This window comes from Nothobranchius furzeri, chromosome 11, assembly GCF_043380555.1.
Source record: "Nothobranchius furzeri strain GRZ-AD chromosome 11, NfurGRZ-RIMD1, whole genome shotgun sequence".
Taxonomy (NCBI): domain Eukaryota; kingdom Metazoa; phylum Chordata; class Actinopteri; order Cyprinodontiformes; family Nothobranchiidae; genus Nothobranchius; species Nothobranchius furzeri.
The window spans coordinates 24,524,892-24,548,252 of NC_091751.1; the positions used below are offsets into that span (position 1 = coordinate 24,524,892).

At 46.4% G+C, this 23,361-nt stretch overlaps 1 protein-coding gene across 2 annotated transcripts; it reads right to left on the reverse strand.

Annotated features, from left to right (window-relative positions):
• Positions 1-6,630: 6,630 nt before the first annotated feature.
• anln (anillin, actin binding protein) lies at positions 6,631-20,349 on the reverse strand. Of its 2 annotated transcripts, none has more exons than XM_015955750.3 (23): positions 20,175-20,349; positions 18,421-18,568; positions 17,940-18,338; positions 17,393-17,685; positions 16,196-16,454; positions 15,928-16,103; positions 15,749-15,856; positions 15,528-15,627; positions 15,152-15,453; positions 14,935-15,077; positions 14,721-14,862; positions 13,791-13,926; positions 13,460-13,645; positions 12,050-12,176; positions 11,886-11,934; positions 11,420-11,473; positions 8,991-9,023; positions 8,896-8,914; positions 8,711-8,820; positions 8,419-8,505; positions 8,234-8,341; positions 7,696-7,868; positions 6,631-7,613 (listed from the first exon to the last, which is right to left on the reverse strand). In XM_015955750.3, the coding sequence occupies exons 1-23, from the start codon at positions 20,190-20,192 to the stop codon at positions 7,499-7,501; spliced, it is 3,285 nt and encodes a 1,094-aa protein (XP_015811236.1). In that variant the 5' UTR covers positions 20,193-20,349; the 3' UTR covers positions 6,631-7,498. The 2 variants fall into 2 exon arrangements, with proteins under 2 accessions (XP_015811236.1, XP_015811235.1); XM_015955749.3 differs by having other exon boundaries at positions 8,711-8,823.
• Positions 20,350-23,361: the final 3,012 nt, after the last annotated feature.

Here is a 23,361-nt window from a genome sequence, read left to right on the forward strand (position 1 = left end):
CCACCATACAATGAAATTAAACAATAAAATTTAAATGACTAGTGTATATATATATATATATATACACACACATTCCAATCTACATATGTTTTGTGGATTTGGAGAAGGTGATAGACAGCGTCCCTCTGGAGGTCCTTTGGGGGGGGGGGGGGGGGGGGGGTACTTTGAGCTTATGAGGTACCAGGCCCTCTGATACTGGCTGGTAGGTCCCTATGTGACTGGTGTCAACGCTTGGTCTGCATTTCCGGTGAGGGTTGGACTCCACCAAGGTTGCTCTTTATCACTGATTCTGTTCATAACCATTATGGACAGGACTTCTAGGTGCAGCCAAGGTGTTGATGGGATCAATTTTGGTGGCCTAAGTGTGGCATGGTGGAGACATGAGGGAATAAGTTTATTTTAACAAAACGCCACCTTGGGAATTTCACCCAAGGAATTGGTTTCAAAACTACACTGAGGCATGTAGGTGCATTTTTGCCCAAAATGTTGAATCATTTCCAGCATGTTAAAATAATCACAATATAAAAAGACAAGATTAAGGCAAATAAAAACCAGTTTAAGACTGATCTAAAACTAAAAGTCTAGAGCCGAGGCTTACCAGTGGAGCAGGGGCCCCCACAGGACAGTGGCAACTCAACCCACCTCCATGTCACCTGCTGTGACTGACACACACACACACAAAAACCCCAAAAGACCTCTTCTCCCCCCCCCCCCCCCCCCCCCCCCAAGGTACTCCAGAGCACTGGACACTCCTCCAGGTGCTCCCGCACCATCGCTGTGGCTCTGTTGACCCAGGGGCTATTTTGAACCTCCCCTGGCCACTCTGTGGTCCTGGGTCCAGGTCAGACAGGAATGTTTGTGCTGCTCCAACGAGTGTCCATCTGTGCTTTATTCCTCACTCACTCCAGGCCAGAGGAGCAAGTGAGATCTTGCCCCTGCCCAGGTTATAGCCAAATACGGTGCCCACCAGCGTCCTTTGTCCCTTGGCTCCAAACTGCACATTATCACTCCACCTGGGGGCAGACAGGACATTCCCAAACTCCTCCACCCTCTTGGTCTGGTGGAGGGGCAGCAATCAGCAATCTAGTTACAATGTAGCCACAGCTGCCCTGACAGAGGTGAGGCTGCCGAGCACTGGCACCTCTGCTCACCACCAGCAGGCAAGGTGGGTCTTGCCCAAGGACACAACAGCAGAATTCTCTGGTCAGAGCCAGGATTAAACCTGCAACCTTCCGATTACTGGACAATACACTCTACCTCCTGGGTTACTGCTGTCCCAAAAGAAAGATACACAGTAAGCATTTTATTCGTGGTTGGAAATGCACCATCTTGGACCACACACACGACTGTAATGGTATGAAATGACTGTTTTCCACCACAAGTCATTTCCCCCCTCTCCTCTGACACAAAACTAGTCTGCATGAGATATGGCCTCAAGGTCTCGCCCTACTAACACAGGTCTGTTGCAACAACGTAGTCGTAACGCATCACCTTGTGATGTTGCAGGAACGTCGTATGTTACGTAGTAGCGACTTCCAAAGTGAATGCTACGACGTTGTCAGAACGTCACACAGGGCATTGCTGGAACGCCATCGCGACATATCCACAACTTTACTGTGATATTGTGACCAGGCCCTGAGTGGCTAATCGGGAGGGTCTGGAGAATTCCCGGTGGGCCGCGCGATGTTTGGGCCGCATGGGGCCGGTGCTCTCGTTTTTGTTTTTTATCATTTTATTTTTATTTTTTGGTGCCGGTGTTCAGTCATGGCACTGAGGCCGCCGGGCTGATCACATACGCTCCTCCCGGCTGTCTCTGGCTGGCTCTACCTGCAGGCTGCAGCTCGTTTTTTCCCCCCGTATGCGCCTGTGCGCACCACGTGACCACGCAGTTGACGGAAAGATGGAAAGTAGAAAGAGCAAGGGTGGCGCGGAGAAGGCAAGAATTAAAAAGAGGAAAGCGTTGGAAACAGATGCAGCCAAGGCCGGATTAACCATATGGGCAACTGGGCAATTGACCAGGGCCCACAAACTCTAAGGGGCCCAGGGCAGCAAGCGCACGAGCAAAATACTGTAGGCATGTCTGTAATCTCCCGCATTATATTAAACTAGGGTGACCGTATGTCCGGTTTTCCCCGGACATGTCCACTTTTCACTCTCTGTCCGGGCGTCCGGACTGGGGGTCCGCGGTCGTATTGATGAAAATGTCCGGCTTTTCATCCAGGAGCAGGGATCGAATTATGGGGGAGCTGTATATCTTACACATCCAGGGGAGCCGGAAACAAGTTTTCTATCTATATTACATCATTTATGGACTCTTCTGAGCAGAGAGCACAGAGAGCGGCACAGCGCGTTCTTGCGCAGCGCTCCAGGCAGCTGCGTCCAGCGCACGGTCCATTCTCAAAGTGGCGCAACCAAAAAACCATAATTAGCACACGATCGTTCATGTCCGCACATATTCTCTATTTTCTGTCTTATTTGTGCCTGAAGCGCTCTGCTGCTGCGCAGTTCATCACCTGTGCTGCGCGGTGCTGCGGTGATTTCACCTCACTGACGCAGCATCGAAAGGCGCTCTCCGCTTTGCGGTCAGGAGATCCATTTGATCTGCTCAAAAGTAACTGATGAGGTGAAAAAGTAAGAATCCTGGCAGCAGTTTTTTCTGGAGAGTTTAGAGGAGACGCAGGAAGATGAGAGACAGACAGGACAGGAAATAGTTCAATAAAAACAAGAAAACAAAACTAAGTGTGGAAAAGTAAAATGTAGGTAGATTTATCTCCACTACAAGTTTTTACCTGTATAAAACAATAAGTTATACACATGTCATATTTATACATCTGATACAATTCAAATCACCTTCAAAACTCAGTCAAACACCCAGGGCCGTTTCAAGACATTTTGGGGGCCAAGGCAAAATGACCCCCCCCCACCCACCCACCCACCCCATAACTGGGCTCCCCAGAAGCCTCTGTGTAATTGTTACCCTGTCCAGTAGTGTTAGTTATACAGTGTTTATAAAAGCCCCTCAGACATTACTGACATGTTCTAATATTATCAGATGAAAAACTAAATTATCAGACATGCTGTCTCATCTGCTGCTTTTCTAAACTTGCAAAAAGTAACAAAACCATTTGAAAGCCACTATTTGTGGATTCTCTGAAAGTTTCCATGGAGTGTGTGACAACTTAATTTATCATTGATCCTATCGTCTAATCTCACAGCTGAAACAAGCACCCTTAATAATCTGTGCACAGGAAGCTTACCAATGCTGAAGTAAAACAAAAGGTATAATAATTTATTATTATTAAAACCTTGTTGCAGCACTAAAGCAGAAAAATGAGATTTTGCAATACATATGCTAAATATTTACATATGAATTGTTTTAGAGCCCTTTTATTGGCAGAATCTGATATTAATTTAGTTCTTACAAAAAAATGGATCCCAGCGTGGTTTGTGTGGCGTTGCCATAGTGTGACGTCATAGGCACAGATCACCTGTCCTCTTGTTTGGAAATGGAAATATGATCACCCTGTACTAAACAAACTGTCCACCCGGGCTTTTGCATTGCACAGAGACGCTTCGCTGCCTATGACTAAACGTCAGTTGAGAGTCAGTCTCATGCAGACTGACCAATGAAGAGAGGGCCTCAAGTTAAGACCCTCTCCTCATTGGTCAGTCCACACGAGGTGGGTCAAAGGTTACTCTGGGCGGGTTACGTGATGTCAGGCATTCAAGCATTCAGTATATTTACTGCATATTACAGTAAAATATTCTGTATGTGACCATATTATGGTGATCCTTGGGTCGTGATGATGGGGCCCTTGAATATTGTTGCCCAGGGTACAACGAAGTCTTAATCTGGCCCTGGATGCAGCTAAATGTGCAAAAATGAGCACCTTTTTTTCTCAAACAAGCTCGCAGTCTTTAACTTCAAATGAAGATAAAACGGGTAAGGCAAGTCAAGATGTTAAACTTTACTGGCTGCAAATCACCATTCAAGTTAATTAAGCATCAATAATGAATTATATGGCATCATGACATAACGTTATGTAATATAATTTACAGTATGATGTGACTGATGCCACCAAACTGTCTTGTCAGAGTCAAACACAAGATCCAGTAGGCCTAATAAGCACCAGGCAGAAACCCACAATTCCAGAGCGGACATGTACAGGTAGGATTACTTATTGAGTCAGTGAACTGAATATTATTAAAATTTATATGATGAAAACTATCCTGGCTCTATATGAAAGTGTTCTAAAATCCTAGATGATTCAGCATTGATCAGAAAGCGTGTAAAAAAGGAAAATGAATGCTGAATTGTGACAATTTTCACACAATGTAGTGTCAGAAGAAGAGCCAGGAGCCAGCAGTGAGGGTATTGCTCCTGTTGGGATAGAAGGACTAGGTGAGCCAACTCATGTGCAAACAAGCAAACATCAGTTTCATTATAATAATTTTAATGTCCAAATAATAGTAGTGACCTGATGTATTTCTGTTAGTAAATGCACAAAGCCCACAACAGATCGCTATTAGAATGAAAGTAAAATTAAATAAGCCTGCATATTTTGCCATAGAAAATATTTTAAATGGCTACAAAAAATGTGTTTTCCATATTAAATGTGCTAAAGCTTTACAGATGATTATTTTAATTGTGTGCAGGTGAGTCTAGGGAAACTGGAAAAAGTGTGAAAGGGAGTGCTGAGTCATTTCATTTTAAAGGTTTGAAAATCTCAGAACAGCTGTTTGAACAGAAGGTAGATTGTTATATTGTTAGAGAATGTGTTGTAAAGAACAATGTTGGAGATGTGCACTGATGTTCAAATAAACCTACATTGTAAAGCAACTCTTTCTTGCTTTACAATTACAAGGCTTTACCGAGTAGTGTGCTTTTTTAGACTATACATATAAAGTTCTAACATGATTTTAATAATAATTCGTTAAGTGGGCCGGTCTGGGGTCTGAAACTCCAGGGCTGAAAATGTGTCCTCCGGCCCTGATTGTGACAACATTGCTATTGTAACGTTGTGACAACATACCAACTAAATGTTTGTGACATGTCGCAGAGACGTTTTCAGGTAAACTTTTTTTTGTCACCTTTATTCATTATGTAGATACCACAGGAAATTATATTGCAAGACTAATGGCAGATTAACAGCAAAAACAACTAGAATGGCAAAACAAATGTATAAAAACCTTAAAAAGAAGGAATATATAGGAGAGCGGTGTCTTGATTTCATTTAAAAAATAAGCTCTACTGCATATGATTAGTAGTAGGCAGAAGGATCAGATGTAATTTTTTTTTCTTCCTGGCACTCGCAGAGTACAGACTAGAGCCCTGCACCGAAGCCCTAGGCCCTCGGGTCGGGCCAACGACTGTGTAATTACCTCGGACACGGGCCGGGCGCCTTTATTTTTAATCGAATTCATAAAAAAAATTGAAACACTTAAACCAGGGGTCGGCAACCTGTTCCCATCAAAGAGCCATTATTACCCGTTTCCCACAGTAAAGAAAACACTGGGAGCCACAGCAGCCGGGGCGTTGTGGGCGGGGCCTACCCTCAGAAAGCAGAGCGCTGCTCACAACAGGTGACAGCAGCCGGTACCGGTCGCTCGTGTACGTCAAAGTTATCTTTCATAAGACGATAATCAATAAAACGATTTATATAAAATGGATCCAGAAGTTGTAGCCCGTCTCTGCCTACGATATTTTGATATTTTTCACCCTGTTGGTGGTTTTACCGAGCAGGTGCCACTTTTGTCACACGTTTTTTTAAAAAAACATGTTTAGACCGTTCAGAATACAAATCCAGGCTCTGTCACATTTGATTGTTGTAATTAAACTTTGTAGGTGGGGAAGGTCAGAAAAGGATCCGATCAATTTGTTTTTCCCTCATTTACAGCGACGGAGATAACGGCGCAGTGCGCCTGGCTCTGGTGTTAATCAAGTTTAATTTGTAACAATTTTCACAAGAAAACAGAACAGTTAAAAGCAGGGCTTGTGTTGATCGGACAGTTCCCGTATTTGACCGTTTATTTGGACGGAGAAAGAATAGAAAGAATTACCCCGACGCATGCAGACGAACTGACATTTTATTCTACGCACATCGCAGATGTAGCTAAATCGCTCAAGAAATGATTGCCATCTGAACTGGACACTGCTCTGGTGTTGTGCACAGTTAACTCTGGTTGTAGCTAAGTTTCTACCTCCATTAGCTTAGCTCCCACCTCCGTGTTAGCTTTGGGTTAGCTTGTAGCTAGTTCGACCGGGTGTCATCAGTTGATCCCAGCCTTACAGCCCCACCCTCAGCTCCACCTGTCTTCCCTTTTGTGGAATCTGTATTTACGAATCTCTGCCATACTAGTTCTTGCTGGTCCACCATGTTTTTTCGCATCCGACCGTCCACGTGGTTAGAAATTTTCCTAGGTGCACGGTGCGGAAATTTTGGGCCGTGCGGAGGCGCGGTGGAGGGGCGTGGTTGTTAAAATGACGCAATTTCCCCGCGCAGACCTCACGGACGCGTCAAGCGTAAGCCACCCTTCAGGGACCTAAACTCTGTTTCTCTGAACAGAGGCTGTTCAGGAAGCTAATGAGTAAGAATGGATTCATTCATATTTGTTCACACAGAAACACACTTCAAAATAAAGGAAATGTTTATTTAAGCTCACTATTCCTGATCTAAAATATACAGGACATTAGTGCATGAGTCCAGGGTTTGGACATCTGTACCAGATGATCCACTAGGATAGCTGCTGACCCAACAAAAACAGCATATAATAAAAACAGCAGAAACACTGTTCTTTAAACTTGTTATCATTCTCAAAATGGTGGAAAAAGCACCATTTTATTTTAGCAAATCATAATCCAAATCAGTCTGTTCCATACTCCAACCTCAACCAGGACAACAAACCTAAGGCTTTTATTTTGAAGGTCTCGCTCATTCACCTGTCCGCGGCTTCACCAAACAAGCGGATCTAGCTGTGTTCCAACTAATGTTGAAGGAAATAAATAGAATCAGAGGATTTTGTTTAGCGTTGGTCGGATTTGAGAGCATTTAACAGACTCCCCTCCCCACTCACATTCAAACAAAAACGCAGGACAATAATAAAATAAAGTCTGGAGTATAATCGGCCTCAGATGTCTGAATGTGAAAGACTTGTGCCTCAAGGTAGAAAAGTACAGAAAGCATTACGACAGCAGCATGCAGGGTAAAATGTGATAAATTTTTAGTAGACAACCTGAATCTCAACACTTACACTGGATTAGGAAGAGCGACGCTCCACCCGTCATTAAAGTGATAAACCTCACCGCTGTGACGTTTTTGTATAACAAAACTCAAAATGTTGAAAATATATGAAGCAAACAAAATGCTGCCGTGAAATGTCTCAGATTCATGGCTTAGTTCTCCTCTGATCTAACAAACATCCAGCAGAGGGACGTGTCTGACTATTGCACTCGGTAGCTGCGGGTCACTAACGACCCGACCCAAAGGTCTGGGCGTGATCAGAGCGGCTGGTAGCACGCGTCGGGCTGCCACATCCGCAGGTCCACCAGGATCTGGTTCAGCTTCCTCATCCACAGATTCCTCTCCTCCTTGGTGTCAGCGCTCAGCCAGTTCCTGTACGCAGAACAAGTGGACGTTATTCACAGAACCACCGACCCAAACGGCGGCTGGGTGAGCAGAACTGGGAGGAACCTACTTGGTGACACACATGGTGTTCAGACACTGACTGACTAGAGTCTCTCTGTCGTCCTTCTGCTGGGGTCGGACCGTGATGAGTTCGAAAGTGTTCGGTCTGGCACAGAACTCCCTGTTGGCTGGTTCCACCTTCTTACTGGTGCAGTTGGTTAGGCTGAGCCGACCAATGGGGTTCTGGTAGAAAACGGATATGTCATCAGGACCTGCTTACTGGAGATGTGACCAAAGGGCTCCTCTGATGAGCAGAGAGTCATTCCAGTCCAGAAGAACAGGAAGTTGGGCCTGAAAGGTCTAGATTTGTGCTGACCCCACACTAAAGGCTACAGCCGGGATTTGAACCTGAGACCTGCAAACTTGGAAGGTGTGAAAAAGGTGACGACTAAAACCCTGCAACACATCTGCAGACGTCCTTCTGGCTGTGAGGCAGCAGAGCCATCATCAGCACCAGCCTTCTAAGAAGTAAAACTTGTCTGCATCTCCAAACATCAGACCAACGTTCTGAGGTTCAGAACAAAAACACAAACCTGGGGACTAATTACCTTCCTCTTTTCATCATCTGGGTACGTCCAATAGGAGACGCAGTAGCCCGACAGCACACACCATCTTCTGTGCCACGCTCCAAACCCACTCACGTCTTCAAACATCGTCTGTGACAACAGCAACTAAAGGTCTGAGCAGGTCTGTGCATCCAGGAGCTCCAGGTCAGATTTCTTCTGCTACTCACCAAGAAGCCCCTCTCCTCCACCTTCGATCCCACTTCACACTGCATCTTCAGGTGGATGTGGCCCTCCAGGGGGCAGAGGAAGGGCACCTGTGACCAGAGAGGGGGCGCTTTAGTAAAACTGGTGTCAGAGAGTCCGAAAGGTGATAAACAGATTAGAGATGAAGAGTGTTCTAAAGGACAGATCTGTGATCAGATGAAGTTCCTGTGATAGTACCCCCCCCCCCCAACCGGCAGCAAGCAGGAAGGAGGAGCAAAGCTCAAAGACACCAGCAGCTAAGAACTATCACCGTACCTTATCCAGAGGAAACTTGCCCTTCCCAATAGACGACAGAGTGAGCGCGTGAGATCCGACCAGAACAAAGTTACTGGTCCGAACAGCGTGTGGACCTCCAGGACTGGCCACTACTGAAGAAATAGAAACGGTCAGTGGGGGGCTGACTTGGCTGACGGGGCTCAGCTGAAGCTGTGAACACTTACCGGGAGTCTGAGCGCTTTTCTGTGGGAGAAGGTAAAAAAAAAAGATGGTTACATTACATCCCGATGGGTTCCTGAGAATATAAAATAAAACTTACTGTGATGGCGAGGAATCTCTTTGGGGTGATGGCCTACCAAGATAAAAGCACAGAGCATTTATTTTTCCTCTGAGACCAGACGTGTGCTCCTTCACATCCTAAAACAGGAATCCCACCCAACACAGTTTAGGGTTGGGCATCGATTGGAACCGGTTCCAACTGCTAGTGTTTCCCGGAATCGTTCAAAAGTGTTTTTTTTTAATTGATTCCTAGTTTCCATACCTAGTATGCAGACGGAGGAGGAATCCGCGGCCGATCTCCGTGAAAAATAAACGTGATCTGCAAATTGTGATCAATGCTTTTCAGAGCTGATCACACCAGCTGTCTGTGTGCAGCACCGAGTCCCCCCTCCCCTCCCCCAGATATAAACAAACGTGTCTGCCGAACTTTTACTCCGTGATGTAAACTTTAATTTCTGTAGCGTAGAGGAAAGTTGTTTAAATACTTCAACACGGTAGATTTAATAGAAGCTTAAAAGAACAAACTCTGGACGGTGTGAGCTGAATTTGTCTCACAGTAGAAATTAAAACACACACGGAGCGTCAGCAGTCAGACGCAGCTGCTCACCAACACTCGTGTGTGTGTGTGCGTCAGAAGGCTGAACAATAACCTGTAGAATAATTAAAGTCATCATGCTAGAGAAGCTTCTCTGTGGTGGACCACACCAGCTTCTGTCACAATAAATAATAATAAATAACACTTTTTATTTCCTTTTGAACTATTTCTGTTGAGTTTTAATGTTTAAATCTGTTAGATTGTTACTGACAGCAACTACGTTTAGGTTTCACTTCCTGTTCTGACTGAACGCTGCTGCAGCATGGAGGTGTAGCTCTCGGTCATCCTGGACATGATCATCGTGAGAGTTTTAGCTGAAAACAGCTACACGTTTCTGGATATGTTGGAGACATTTAGACTCTCATCCCAGAGGCTTCTTCCACACTTTGGTTGTGGTCAGAAACAAACACACTGGTTGTGCTGCAAGTCGTCTTCTTTTTGTCTCCAAAACATGTTTTTGTCTAAATGAAGGTGATGTTATTGTTCATAGAATTAAAATTCATGTTGAAGTTGAGATTATTTCATCAAGTAGGACCTGTGGTTAGCTGGCTCAGGTAAAACAGGTCATGTCTTGAAAGAATCGGGAATCGGAATAGAAACGAGGAATTGGAATCGGAATCGTTCAAAATCAAACGATGCCCAACCCTACGGACAGTGCAGTTCAATCTTCATTGTTTTTCCTCAGCGACAGCTCAGGCGCCAAGCCCACCCAGACATAAAGTGCTGTGATTGGCCAAACCTAAACTGTTCAGGCCAATGCTAAACCTGCTGATGCTAAAGTGGAGAGTGGCTAGCCCGTTACTGCTGTGGCTATTCTAGCTTTATAAGCTACCTGTGTGATGTCGAGTCAGATTCACGCCGAGTCTGATGAAGACGATTTAATCAGAAGCCTGCTTCCATGGTCTCGTCACTTCCTGAAGGGGGAGTGGCCAAGCGAAACTGGGATGTTGTTTACACGCAGAGCTTTGGTTTGGAAGCCTTAGCTCATTTCTAAAGACTGACTGTATTTAGTAAGTTTTCTCTTACAGCATGTAAACCAACTCAATAACACAAGTCAGATTAAATTAGACCACTTCATAAAGCTTGCTTAAGAGAAAATAAACAGGGTCTACGCTTGATGGAAGATATTCAGAACTTTAAGCAAAGCCTGACCCCGGTGAAAGAACATCTTAAAGGAAAACCGGCGGCGGAGCCGGTGACATGGTGAATCTAAGCTACATGGTTAGACGTGTGGATCCTCACACACCACGAGGGTCACCGATGAAGATACAAAGAGGACATATACGAATATAACACCTCCTTTAAAAACATTATTCAAAGCTATGATGGGTTAAATGAACTTATATATTCCCCTGAGTTCTGCATCATTTACAAACGACAGCTGGTAGAAACACGAGTGTTCAGCAGCAGGTGGATGGTTCTCAATCAGAAAAACGTGCTTTCGTTATAAATGGAAAGGGGCGGGGCATACAACTTGTGCTGGAACCAGACTCCAGGGTGTTTTGGGGGGTAGACTGGTGCCTGTCTCTGGTTTCTTTGTGCGACTGATTTGTTAGAAGCTTCAGTTAAACTAACATCTGAAATGAACAGAAACATGCCATCCTTGTCCTAAGCAGCGCTGATGTAAGGAACCTGGAATCAACAGGAAGAACCTCATCACACCTGTCTCATCAGCCTCTGGTTGCTGGGTAAAAACCCCACTGCACCCCCACCAACAACCGTGGAACAGAAACAACCGCTCATACCGACATACAGGCCTCATAAACCTGCCTCCAGATTGTCTGGACACACACACGCGCGCGCACGCACACACACACTTTAGTCATTCTGATGATCTCACAGCCTCCTAACAAGTAAACACACACAGATGGTACCTTGGACTTGCTGGGTTTCTTCTTCTTGTCGCTGCAGCTCTCGCGTTTCTGAACCTGTGGGTTGGATCACTCCGTCACAAACACTGAAAACGTCACAAGGAAACACCGGGTTTGAGGGCGACAGCAGAGTGCTGCAGTAGCAGCTGTACAATGTGTCCACAAGGGGGCGCAGAAATTACTTCTACTCCTCTTTTAAAATCTGCTGTTGCTGCGATAATTCAGGTGAGACAGGTAAGCACCACCAGGGCTAACACGTGGATGGGGTGGGGGAGTGGACCCTCTTCCAACAGCAGAAGACGAGCGGTCTGGTTACTAGTGTGGGTTGATGGTTGCAGATGCGCCATTACATTATTAAACCAACCATTACTGTCGAGTTTCATCGGGTTCAGGAGATATTTATGATAAGTTTGAAGCAGCAGGTCCTTCATGAGTGTTCAGGTGTGTTCCTGCTGTCAGCGAGACTCACCAAAGCGTAAACTTCTAACTGGATCTTAAAGTCACTGGAGACATCAGAGCTGAAACACAAAACGGTCTCATCAGAATTAGCTGACCAGGTCACAGTCGCTGAGACACATCAAAGGTGTGTGTGTGTGTGTGTGTGCGCGCGCGCCAGCAGGTATGGTGACTCACAGGCTGAAGCTGGTGGGGAACGCGAGCGTGTCTCCATTCAGGCCGCGGTGCGTGCTAGCCAACGGAGTGGCCACCAGGTTCTCGGGTCCAGCTCGGATCAGGATGAAGAACGAGTGTTTGGTGGACTCTGAAACGATCAGAGACGTTCTGGTGAAACTCAGGAACATCAGCCCAACAGGAGACCAGGGAAGAGGGTCCAACGAGCTTCACCATGAAAATATAAACTAACAGACCGCTGTAGGACCGCCAGGGCCGGGCTCTAATGTGCTTTCTCAGGTGCACACAACACTGCATCACGTTCAACTTAGAAGGCTCATTTCATTAGAACCACTGCTCATTTAGGCAACAGAGTTGGAAAAAATCTGTTCCTCTAATAAACATTTAGACCCCTTTTAAGGTTGGTTTATGCGTGACGCGTCCGCGAGGTCCGCACGGCTCCGCGCGGAAAAGTTGCGTCATTTTAACAACCACGCCCCTCCACCGCGTCTCCGCACGGCCCAAGATTTCCGCAACGCGCACCTCGGAAAATTTCTAACCACGCGGACGGTCGGACGCGGAAAAACATGGCGGACCGGCACGGCAGAGGTTCGTAAATACAGACATTTGTATGATTCAGCTCTCAGAGATCACCGAGATCAACATGTTGTTAATAATTCTTGGAGAGAAATAGCTCGCACTGTCGGAAAAGACGAGGACGCTGTTGAAAATGCTGGAATGCCATGTTGTAAACAGTAATTTCTACTTCTACTATGGTGTAGTGTTGGATGCATGTCGTAGAGCTCCATGCTGCCCCCTACAGTTTGGGAGAATATTGGCTCACCGCAGAGACGAGCCGCACGAACCATAAACGCTGCGAGTTGTGAAGCGCGTTCCATCCGCGAGCCGCATCACCAAGCGGAAAGTGAATGCGTCAAGCATAAACCAAGCTTAAGGGTCTGACGTGTGTCTGGTGTTGAACCACGAGGAGATTTTCAGCCTCAGACTTTTTTTTCCAAGAGCGACCAGTCGCATCAGTGCACCCAGCATTTTGTTCAGGTGCACCGTTGAGAAATTTGATCGCATTTGTGACCAATATTGTCTCAATCTGGAGTCCTGCAGATGATAAAACACACCAGGGAACGTCTCAGTGAAAAGTACAGCTCCCAGAACAGAACCCTGTGGTTCCCTACAGGTCAGCTCCTCAACGGAGGACCTAATCTGTTCTCGTTCTGTCAGAAATGTGAATCCTTCTGGAGCCAGACCAGACTAGATCTTCAGGATGCTGCGATCAACTACGTCAAAGGTAGACATCTGGTGGAACCCTGAAGCTAGGCTAGGCCTCTGTGGAGCTGCTCCCTCTCTGATGCTCACCAGGTCCTAGCAGCAGAGAGACACCCCCCACCACCAGCACGTTCTGCACCGAGGCTCTACCTGGTTTGTTGGCCGTGGAACAGACAAAGTCTGCCTTCAACGGCAGGCGGAGGTCCTGCAGGCTGATGGAGCCTTTGGATGCAGACACAGCAGCAGGTTCTGTAGCTGCTGGAGGAGGTCTTCTCTGAGCTGCTGGGTTTGCTCTCAGACGGTCCAGCTCAGCACTCAAGGCTTCTCTCTTCTCCGCTGAGGAGCAAAGAACATTGCAGGTCAGAGTTCAGTTCCTGCTGGCTAGATGTTTACACATGATGTCAAATGCAGCTCATGTTGATGCTTTTCCTTAACGTTCCACTAATCAACCCGTGTGCCTGTTAGGAGAGTTTGGACTCACTGGCCACCAGCAGCAGCCTCTCGGCCTCCGCCTCCACCTGCGAGCCTTTCCCGTGCTCTTCATCCGTGCAGCAGTTGAGGGCCTGGCTGGCCTGATGGATGACGGTCTGCTGCAGGTTAATCTCATTGGCCAGAATCTAAAAACGGAGCTATTGTTAAACTGGGAACATCGTGGCAACATGAACATGGGAGGATAAACAGACTATTCAGCATGTTTATAACAGCTCATCAGTGAGATGCAGGTTCAGCGCTGAGACCCAACCAGAGGTGGAACCTGTACCAAAATCTCTGGCAGAGCCGAAGCCCAGTGAGGAGCTGGTTTAGATTCTCCAAACCCCAAAGCTCCTCAGTCCTAACTGGAGACCTTAGGCTTGATTTATGCTTGACACATTTACTTTCCGCGCGGTGATGCGGCTCGCGGCTGGAACGCGCTTCACAACTTCCAGCGTTTATGGTTCATGCTGCTTGTCTCTGCGGTGAGCCAATATTCTCCCAAACTGCAGGGGGCAGCATGGAGCTCTACGACATGCATCCAACACTACACCATAGTGGAAGTAGAAATTACTGTTTACAACATGGCATTCCAGCATTTTTTAACAGCGTCCTCGTCTTTTCCGACAGTGCGAGCTATTTCTCTCCAAGAATTATGAACAACATGTTGATCACGGTGATCTCTGAGAGCTGAATCATACAAATGTCTGTATTTACGAACCTCTGCCATACTAGTTCTTGCCAGTCCGTCATGTTTTTCCGCTTCCGTCTGTCCGCGTGGTTAGAAAATTTCCTAGGTGCGCGTTGCGGAAATTTTGGGCCGTGCGGAGGCGCGGTGGAGGGGCGTGGATGTTAAATTGATGCAATTTCGCCGCGCGGAGCCGAGCGAACCTCGCGGACGCGTCACGCATAAACCAACCTTAACTCTGATCTGACAGACCTTCATCCTCTGTTTGATGCTGAAGGCAGAAGCTCCTCTTGGCTCCTCTGCTCTCTGAGAAACGTCTTCTTTCCTCACAATGACCTGCTTCACACTGGGTCGGTCGGCCTCCTTCACCCGGACGGACCTGTAGGCGTCGATGCTGACACACAACAGATCCACGCTCAGACCCGGTCACAGAACCGAACAGAACCACCACACAGAGAGCTCCTACCTGTAAGGCAGCCTACTGTCCTCATCCGTGCCGTCGCTGTTGGAGGAGGAGGAGGTACGGACGGCAGCTCTCTGGAACTTTCCTGGTTTGGAGATGTTTTCTGGAGCGTTCTTCACCATAAAGGAGCTGGCTGGAGTCGAGGTCTGCACAGAGCCATGACACAGGCCTTGGTTCAGCTGACTCGGTGCTCACAGAAAAGAGGAAGATCCAAACTCACCATCATCCCCCGCTCTGGACTCTTCACCACAGCAGCTACCGTCTCCGCCAGGGGAGTGAGGATCGACATGGAGGAGATATTCAAAGCATCTTCCTCCTCATCTTCATCACTCTGCTCCAGGACTCCATCAAACAGCTCGCTGATAACAGCAGAGTTGATGGATTGGTCCACGTTCTGCTCCTTCTCCTCCTCAGGGGTTTCATCGGTCAGCTTCTCCACAACATGGCCGCCGGCCTTCAGAGGGCTAGACGTGGAGGCGGGAGGAGTAAAGATCCTGGTAGGACCTCCTGATGCTGCTGAAGCTGGACGAGTTTGAAGAGCGACAATAAAGACTATTATCACACACACACACACCATCTTCTGCACTAACCAGTACCTGGTGGAGACTTTTCACATGGTGGTTCTGGTTGGTCCGGTGCTGCTGGCTGTGGTTCTGGTGCAACAGCGTCCCTCTCCACAGGCTTCACCACTTTTTCCTGGAAAAAAAGGAAAAGTTCTTTAAATCTTCAGCTGTGGTCAAAGGTTCTGCTGAAACCAGGTCAGACAAAACTGAATGTTCTGGACCAGCCGGTGTAACAAAGTGAAACTAATCAGAACCTCGTTCTCCGTGTTGGTCCGGGTTCTCGTCTCCTCAGCCGGGGTTTTCCAAACATTGGTTCCCTTCTGGCAGCGGCTGCGAATCTGGGCCAGCTCAGACTCCCGCTCCTGTAAACACAGGTTTGTTTTAGTCTGATGTCAGGAGGCTGAAGACCCGGTACCGGCACAGTTGGACCCACCCATCGGTGCCTCTGAGCTAGCTCTGCGGTGGTGGTGCTAGCAGCCTGAGCGGCTCGGAGCCTCTCCTGGACCAGCTTGGTGTTGGGTGTGACTGAAGGAGTCCCCGGGGGGTTCTTGGATGGGGTGTTCCGCTCCTGACACCGTTCTCCAAAGCGCTCCAGGAAGGACTTCACATCTGTTGTAGAGCAAAGACACAAAAAAGATGTTAGACTGTTGTTTCTATCGGGCTTCACGTGTTTGTGGGACTGAGGACATGGACTAGCTCACCAGAACCTCCAGCCTTCTCCTGGTGGACCACGGAGCTGGAGATGGTTGGCTTGCCACTGAGTCCTGGTTTTGGGGTAGTAGGGGTGGGGTTTGGGTTCCTGGGGAGGGCCTGGTTCTTCAGGGGGCTTGGGGGGACGGAGGTCTTCTGAGGACCGGGCCCAGACCCAGGTTCAAGTCCAGGTCTGGATGCAGGGATCGGAGCCTTCTGAGAGCTGGGCAACCCCACCCGACCCGGTTTTATGGGAGGATGCAGAACCTCCTAAAGAAGAAGAGACAAGTGGTGTCAAGTCGTAGATCATCTAGAGACGCAGCTGTTCGCAGAGTAGCCATCTATCTTAGCTAATGATGTGAGGTAGAGCTCCTCCTCTCATCTTACTAGCTATGGTTGCTAAGCAACCACAGCTGAAGCTGAAGTCCTTCCATTAAAGCTTCTTTCCGGAGTATTTCTCTTATCTGATGGCACCATCTAGTGGCTGACAAGCATATCACACAAAAAGTCTATTCCTCTGTTTAAGATCGCGACTTCACGTTTCTGTTTATAAATGAGCTTCTTAGCCGACAAATGGAGCTAAAACACGCTGTTTCATGAGTAATAGTCTCATGTCATGTTGTCATACATTTATATTTTAGAGACTTACTTGTCCGTGAAAAGTTCATCAACTCTGCATCAACCGAGGTATTCCTTAAATTTGAAGCAAATAAGCGGTAGTCTAACGCTATTGGTTAGCTCTGGTCGGCGCTCTGTTCCCTATTGAATGGAGCTCAGTGGGGCAGGGGGCGTGCTCAGCAAAACAAAAATAAATAAAAAGACGTATTACTTACATTTGATCACGGTACATGATGAGATAATCACTTTAACGTATTTCTGAAAAATCATACATCATTTCTGAAAGGGGAAAACTCCGGAAAGCAGCTTTAAAACATTATTGTCCACTGATATTTTTATTTACGTTTTATATTTAATCAATGGTTTGTTTATTCATTTGTTGGATTTACTGTGGTTAAATGATTTTAAAGCTGAGATTACGATTCAACGGTTGGTTAAATTTTATGTCCAAAAACTGATTCAGGTTCAGCTTGGTGACATTTTAGCATGAAGGTAAGGCGCGTATCGGCTGACCCTGACCTCTACGAATCAGTCGATCTTTAGCTGTGAGGTGGTTCCAGTTCCTCTGGAGCAGAACCAGAAGGACCCACCTGATTGGTGCTGGACTTGCTGCTTGCTGCTGAACTGGTCACTTCTGTGCTGGAAGCCACAGAGGACACTTTGGCAGCCAGCCTGGGACTGGGGCGTGTGCTGAGATTCTCTCTGCGGACACTGGCGTGGCTCAGATCGTCTTCCCAGGATCCGATGGTGGCAGCCAGGTTGGCCAGTCTGCCTCTCCGCCCAACAGGAGCCTCAGAGGAAGAGGAGAGGGCAGGAGGTGGCGGCTGGACATCTGCTTGTCTCCTCAGCATGGACGTGCAGTCTGGGACAACATTAGCAGCACCTGCAAAAGCAGCAGGAGGTCCAGTTCAGATCATTCTGACCTAATGAGAACCAGCACTACATCAGCTGACCCAACCCAGCCAGTCGAGACCGTCAGGCACCAACAGGGTCAGTCTGATGTTTTCATCCCAGCATTTGATCTGAAACGGAGCACCTTTGGTTTTTAAACCAACAGCAGGTTCGTTTAGATGTTTACCCTCATGTTTACTGTGGTAAACAAACAATATGGCCGTCATCAACATGAATCACTCTTACCTTCACCATCCCAACATTTCCTCTGCTCCGCCAGCCTCTGAAAGCGGGATTTCATGCCAGCAGCACCAGAAACCAGCGCATCCACTTCCTCCTTCTGCTGGCCAGAACCAGCTGGAGTTTCTCTGATGTTTGGAGGATCAGGGTCAGGATGGATGATCATCTTCTCTGGCTCTGACTGTGCAGCTGTCTGCTGACAGTGGACTACAGGCGGAGTACAAGTCCTCTCAGAGCAGGAGGACAGTCGAGTGCTGGTGGGACCCACTGGGGGTTTCTTATCTGTGGGAGGATCTAAGGGCAAAGGAGCCACAGCTGGTTCTTGGTTCTCATCTGCTGAGGGCTGAGCATTTTCCTCTGAGCACCTGCGTTTCGAAGGAGAAGGCTTGGAGGACACCTGTGGAACTGGAGAAATGATCAGAATGGATTAGCAAACCCAGAACACACCAAACAGATGGAACAGGAAGTCCATCAGATCCTGTCTCACCGTTCGCAGCATCGCCGCTGATCACACTGTTTGTGTCGGTCAGAGGTTCTCTGGACCGCTTCACCATCAGCCTGCTGGCAGCATTGGGTCTCTCTGCCAGCTTCTTCTGCAGGTTCTCTCTGCGGGCGCGAGTCCGCTCCAGCAGTTTCTAGAGCCACAGAACATAGATTTAATCACAAACATGTATTTTAGGAAGAGGTGCACTAATTCAGCTCCAGAGGACTGACACCATTTTGAATGTAAGAGCCCAACTGTTATTGCTAGCAAGAATTAGCACTTAGCCTTGGTGAGTTCAGACCCAAAAGCCTCTGACGTCAGCAGACTAGGAGCGTTTCTGGATGAGTGACCAGTAGCAGCGGAGAGATCCTTTTATAATGATTAAAGTGAAACAAAACTATTCCGACTCCACTGATGGGGTCAGCGATCGTGACAGTTGCAGGCCTTTTCAGCCGATTACGCTTCTACACTTTGGTCAAATATGGCTGTTTTTAGATATATTTAAAAGGTAAAGTCTTAGTATTGAAAGGTGTTGTATACTTTCCTCCTTAAAGATGTGGTTAACTTGTTTAAGCAATACATTTGCATTGCTCTCTAGTAGGCATGAATGCCATGTAAGTCATATTCGGGGGGGGGGGGGGGGGGGGGGGGGCACCAGTGCCCGTAGTGAGCCACATCAGAGCTGAGGTCCAGACGGCAGGATTTGGATTTCCTGATATTTGGACATCTTGCCTCGGATTGGATAACTGCAATGCGACTTTACCACTGATTTTGTTTGCTTTCCAACATTGATGTTTTATCTCCACAAACAACACAAGCCTGGAGGAATTCTGCTGTGTGGTGGAGTTGCTAATGCTGTTAATTTTACATAAATCTCAGAATTCCTTTTCTTTTCAGCAGCCTTAATCCTCTACCATATGTTAATGACCCAAACATTTTAAGTCTTGTTGTGGTCAACAGAGAACCATCTGGCCATCTTTAACTCACAGAAGCAGAAGACCGAGCCACTGACAAACGCTCTGTTCTGCAGCCTGTCACAGCCTGATTTACTGTCCTGTGCAAGCCCCAGCACATTCCTGCCTGTTCCTGCAGGCCTCTGTGTTTTCTCTGAGCTGGGTGGAAAATCTGACTATCCCAGGTTTTAGCAGCATTCTCCAGGAATGAGCCACGCCTGCTCAGGATCCTGGATTTGAACTGAAGCTCAGACTCTCCTGGAGACTGGAGCCACAAACACATTAAACCATGTCCTGGTTTCTACTCCAACCCCCTTTACTGCACTTTGACCATTCTCTAACGTTAATCAGCAAAAAGTGAATAAAACGGAACAATCTAGCACCAAACAGCACCCAGATCACTTCCGGTCTTGACCTTAAATAGATGAGTGCTTCTGTTTGGGAACGTTTCTAACATTCCTGTATATTTTCTGTTTTTGCCGAATAAGTTATGAGTTTCATAAACTATTAACATTTAAAAGTTTAATTACGCCAAATATAATCGATTCGTGCGTTTTGACGGCCGACGACGCGTGGCACGTTTTAACTGCGGCTAGTTTAAGATAACTTTATAATCGATGCCGTAAGGTTCTTCTTCTAGCTTTGACACCGCTGATCACAGCATCCTGGTGAAAGTAAGCGAACTGCCTTCTGCTATTCAGGAAACGATAACTTAGCATGTTGAACAGGTAACAAATAAATACACCTCTTTTCTATCCAGCGGCGTTAGCTTAGCTTGTTTATCGGGTTTACTGAGTTACTCACCTCAGTAAAAGGGTCCATTTTGGACGATTGGCTTTCTTGGGCTGTTTTAAACACGTACTGTTTATTAAACGTGAACAAAAACAGAACGTAAATGAGCTGAAAAGCTCCTGGCTGCTCTCCTCTCAGGGTCTCTTCTCTGCAACACACAACTGCTTCGGTTCAAATTTGAATTTCAGCGCTGCGTTTACTGCGCAGACTCCAATAGTCAAACGGAAGAAACGAAGGCCAATCACAATCGATCTTACAGTTTGACCAGCCAATCAGAGCCCGGCTTTGGGAAACGACAAGAGATGTACACTGAACTGAATATTTTATGAATCAGTCATCTGTGTATAAAAATAGACTAAATAAACGGTTCCAGACCAAACTATACGGGATCTGAATCTGTTCTTATCAAAGAGTCACCAAAAAGACTGACTCGTTTTAAAACGTAATGTTTTTTGTATTTTATATATATTTGGTAAAATCTAAATACACCATTGTTTTCCAGGGGCATTACGGAAGTCTGACAGCCATAACATGTATAGAAATAATACATTTCTTCTTCATACATTCTCCTGCAATGCCCTGGTCCTGTAGAATGAGCCCTGGCATTTTTACTGTGATTGCCTGTTTTTCTGTAAAATCACAGAAAAAGAGAGATGCTCGCAGGGGCGTAGCACCAAATTCTGGGCCCTAGGTACAAGTCTTCTAGGTGGGCCCCATGCTCAATTGTTTAACATCTCTCTTACACATTTTTTGTCATGCTATAAGACAAGATAATAAATATGATCTTAGTTTAACCTCTATTTTGAGCAAATACAAATGCCAGCATAATAAAAGTGAAATGCCCAGACTTCACATATAATTATTTTTATTTGCCAACAATGTGTTCAAACAAAAATCCTGGGATTTATTTTCCAGTAAATGCCCACTGATGGGTCTTCATGTTAGCAAAATCACTTATGAGATCTTTAAAGTCCAATCCTTTGGCTAATTGGCTTTCAATAGAAAGAAGAGCTAGGGCTGTTCAGTCTATCCTGGGACATTGTTGATCTCAAATAATTTTTCACCAGTTTCAGTTTGCTAAAAGCCCGTTCACCCCCAGCAACAGTCACAGGTAGTGTGCAAAAAATCCTCAGTCCAATACAAACTTCTCCAAAAATGCTCTGTAATTGCATCCTGTAGATGTTGTGTGTCGGGGTGAGTACTCCTCCTTCCGGTCGGCAAGATGGCGCCTGTGCTTGGCTTCGCCGCGGTCACCGGCAAACTTTTCTCCACTAACCTCCTCTTTTCCACCTTGCTCCTGTCTGCGATCCTCTTCAGTAGTGTCTCTGCTACCATCTCCTATGATCGCCAGACTCTTTTGTCCTTCCGTTCGTTCACGATCGCCCAAGATGCACCGAGGATTTACCATCCTGTTTGTTTACCTGAGCGGCGCGCTGGCCCGGAAGCAATTGACGATCCAGAGCTGCGCACCTCGAGCGATGTTTGTCCGGTCCCGGGAAAACGTCGGAGGAAAAGAGGTAAACGAGCAGGAATCCAGGTGAGAACAAGACTTCTCTTAAAGTGTGGTTTATTTGGTAAACATCGGCGCGATCTTCCAGCTTCTTGTCCTTTGTTTGGTGACCTGAGCGCCACTTCTGCATTCCCGCTAGGCCGTGTTGGGACACAGTTCATCCGTCCAAGTTTTTTAAGGTCGGTTTATCCTCATTCCTCAGTGGTTTCTCCTCCTGTTCCCTCCATAAATGGTTTTTATAAACACCGTGGATCTAACCCTGCTAATTTATGTCCACTAACTCCAGCTGTTTCTGTAGTTTCTGATTCCTCCACCTCACTCAGCATGGCTCTATTAAACACCCACTCTGTAAACGATAAGTCCTTCCGGCTCAATGATCTAATTGTCTCTAAAAACCTGGATTTTCTGTTTCTGACTGAAGTTTGGCAGCAAAATTCTGATTATTCTGGTCTGATTGAGCTTTGCCCGAGTGGTTATTCTTTTCTTAGCCAGCCCCGGGGTTCTGGTCGTGGTGGAGGCCTAGCTGTTGTTTTCAGAGACCATCTTCCATGTAGCTCTACAACCTCTGGTCACTTTGCTTCCTTTGAACTGCAGCTGATTAAAGTCGGGCGTAAGGACCCGTTCTACTGTGCTGTGGTCTATCGTCCACCTGGTCCAAACAGTTCTTTCCTTCAGGAGTTTAGTGACTTTCTATCCTCCACTGTGAAGCTGTCCAGACTGGTGATTGTTTGGTGACTTTAACATCCACGTTAGGGCTGGGCGATATGGCAAAAATAGAATATCACGATTTTTCCAATATTTTATCACGATTTTGATTTTATCACGATTTTTTATCCATGAATAGCATAACTTCAATTGCGTATTAAAGAAGAGAAACATTGAATAAATAAACATTTATTCATATTAGGGATAATCAGCACAGTGCTAACACGCTTATATTTTAAACTCACACCAGAGATGATAAAAGCCCTGAGGGAAACAATTACAAAAATCAGTTTTTCTCGTTTTTCAAGTAACTTAACATAAATTAAAATCGTAAACATATTTAAAGTGCAAACATGTCAATTGCAAACGTATTGTGCAAACATTAACTTGTTCAAAATACTATGTAGCTCCCAGTTGCTCATGTAGTGGATAGTTAAGCTCAAATATGGCTCTGATGTGCGGCTGGACCAGAGATCGCTTGTGGTAGCAAATAACTGCGCATTCTGAATATTTTCTGCAACAAGTCTCTAAATAAAGTAAAATTTTCCAGTGCAGATTGGAGACAACCCATAGAAGCACTGATTTGATCTCATTTCAGAGAAAAATAGAACAGGTCAGATGCACCTAATATATAAAATTACTAACAAACTCAGGAATCTTTCTTTGCTTCACTATTCTGGTGCTGAAAATATCACTAATGTGGATCAAAGGAGATACACAGATGAATGCACCTCTTATTATTTGGAGACTACATTTACTGCAGCTGGCAGAGGCAGAGATCATTTCTATTGATACACGGAGTTTACAGAATCATTTTAAATGTTAATAGGGGAAGACTGCAGGAGGGAGCGGCAAAATACAGCAAAAACAAGAAACTACGAGTCTGATGAAACCCGCTGGTTTTCCATCAGGCAGTCACGGGGCAGCTCCATTGACCCAGTGACCGAGCTCAGTCCGGTACCGACACCGGCTCGGCAGAGGGTG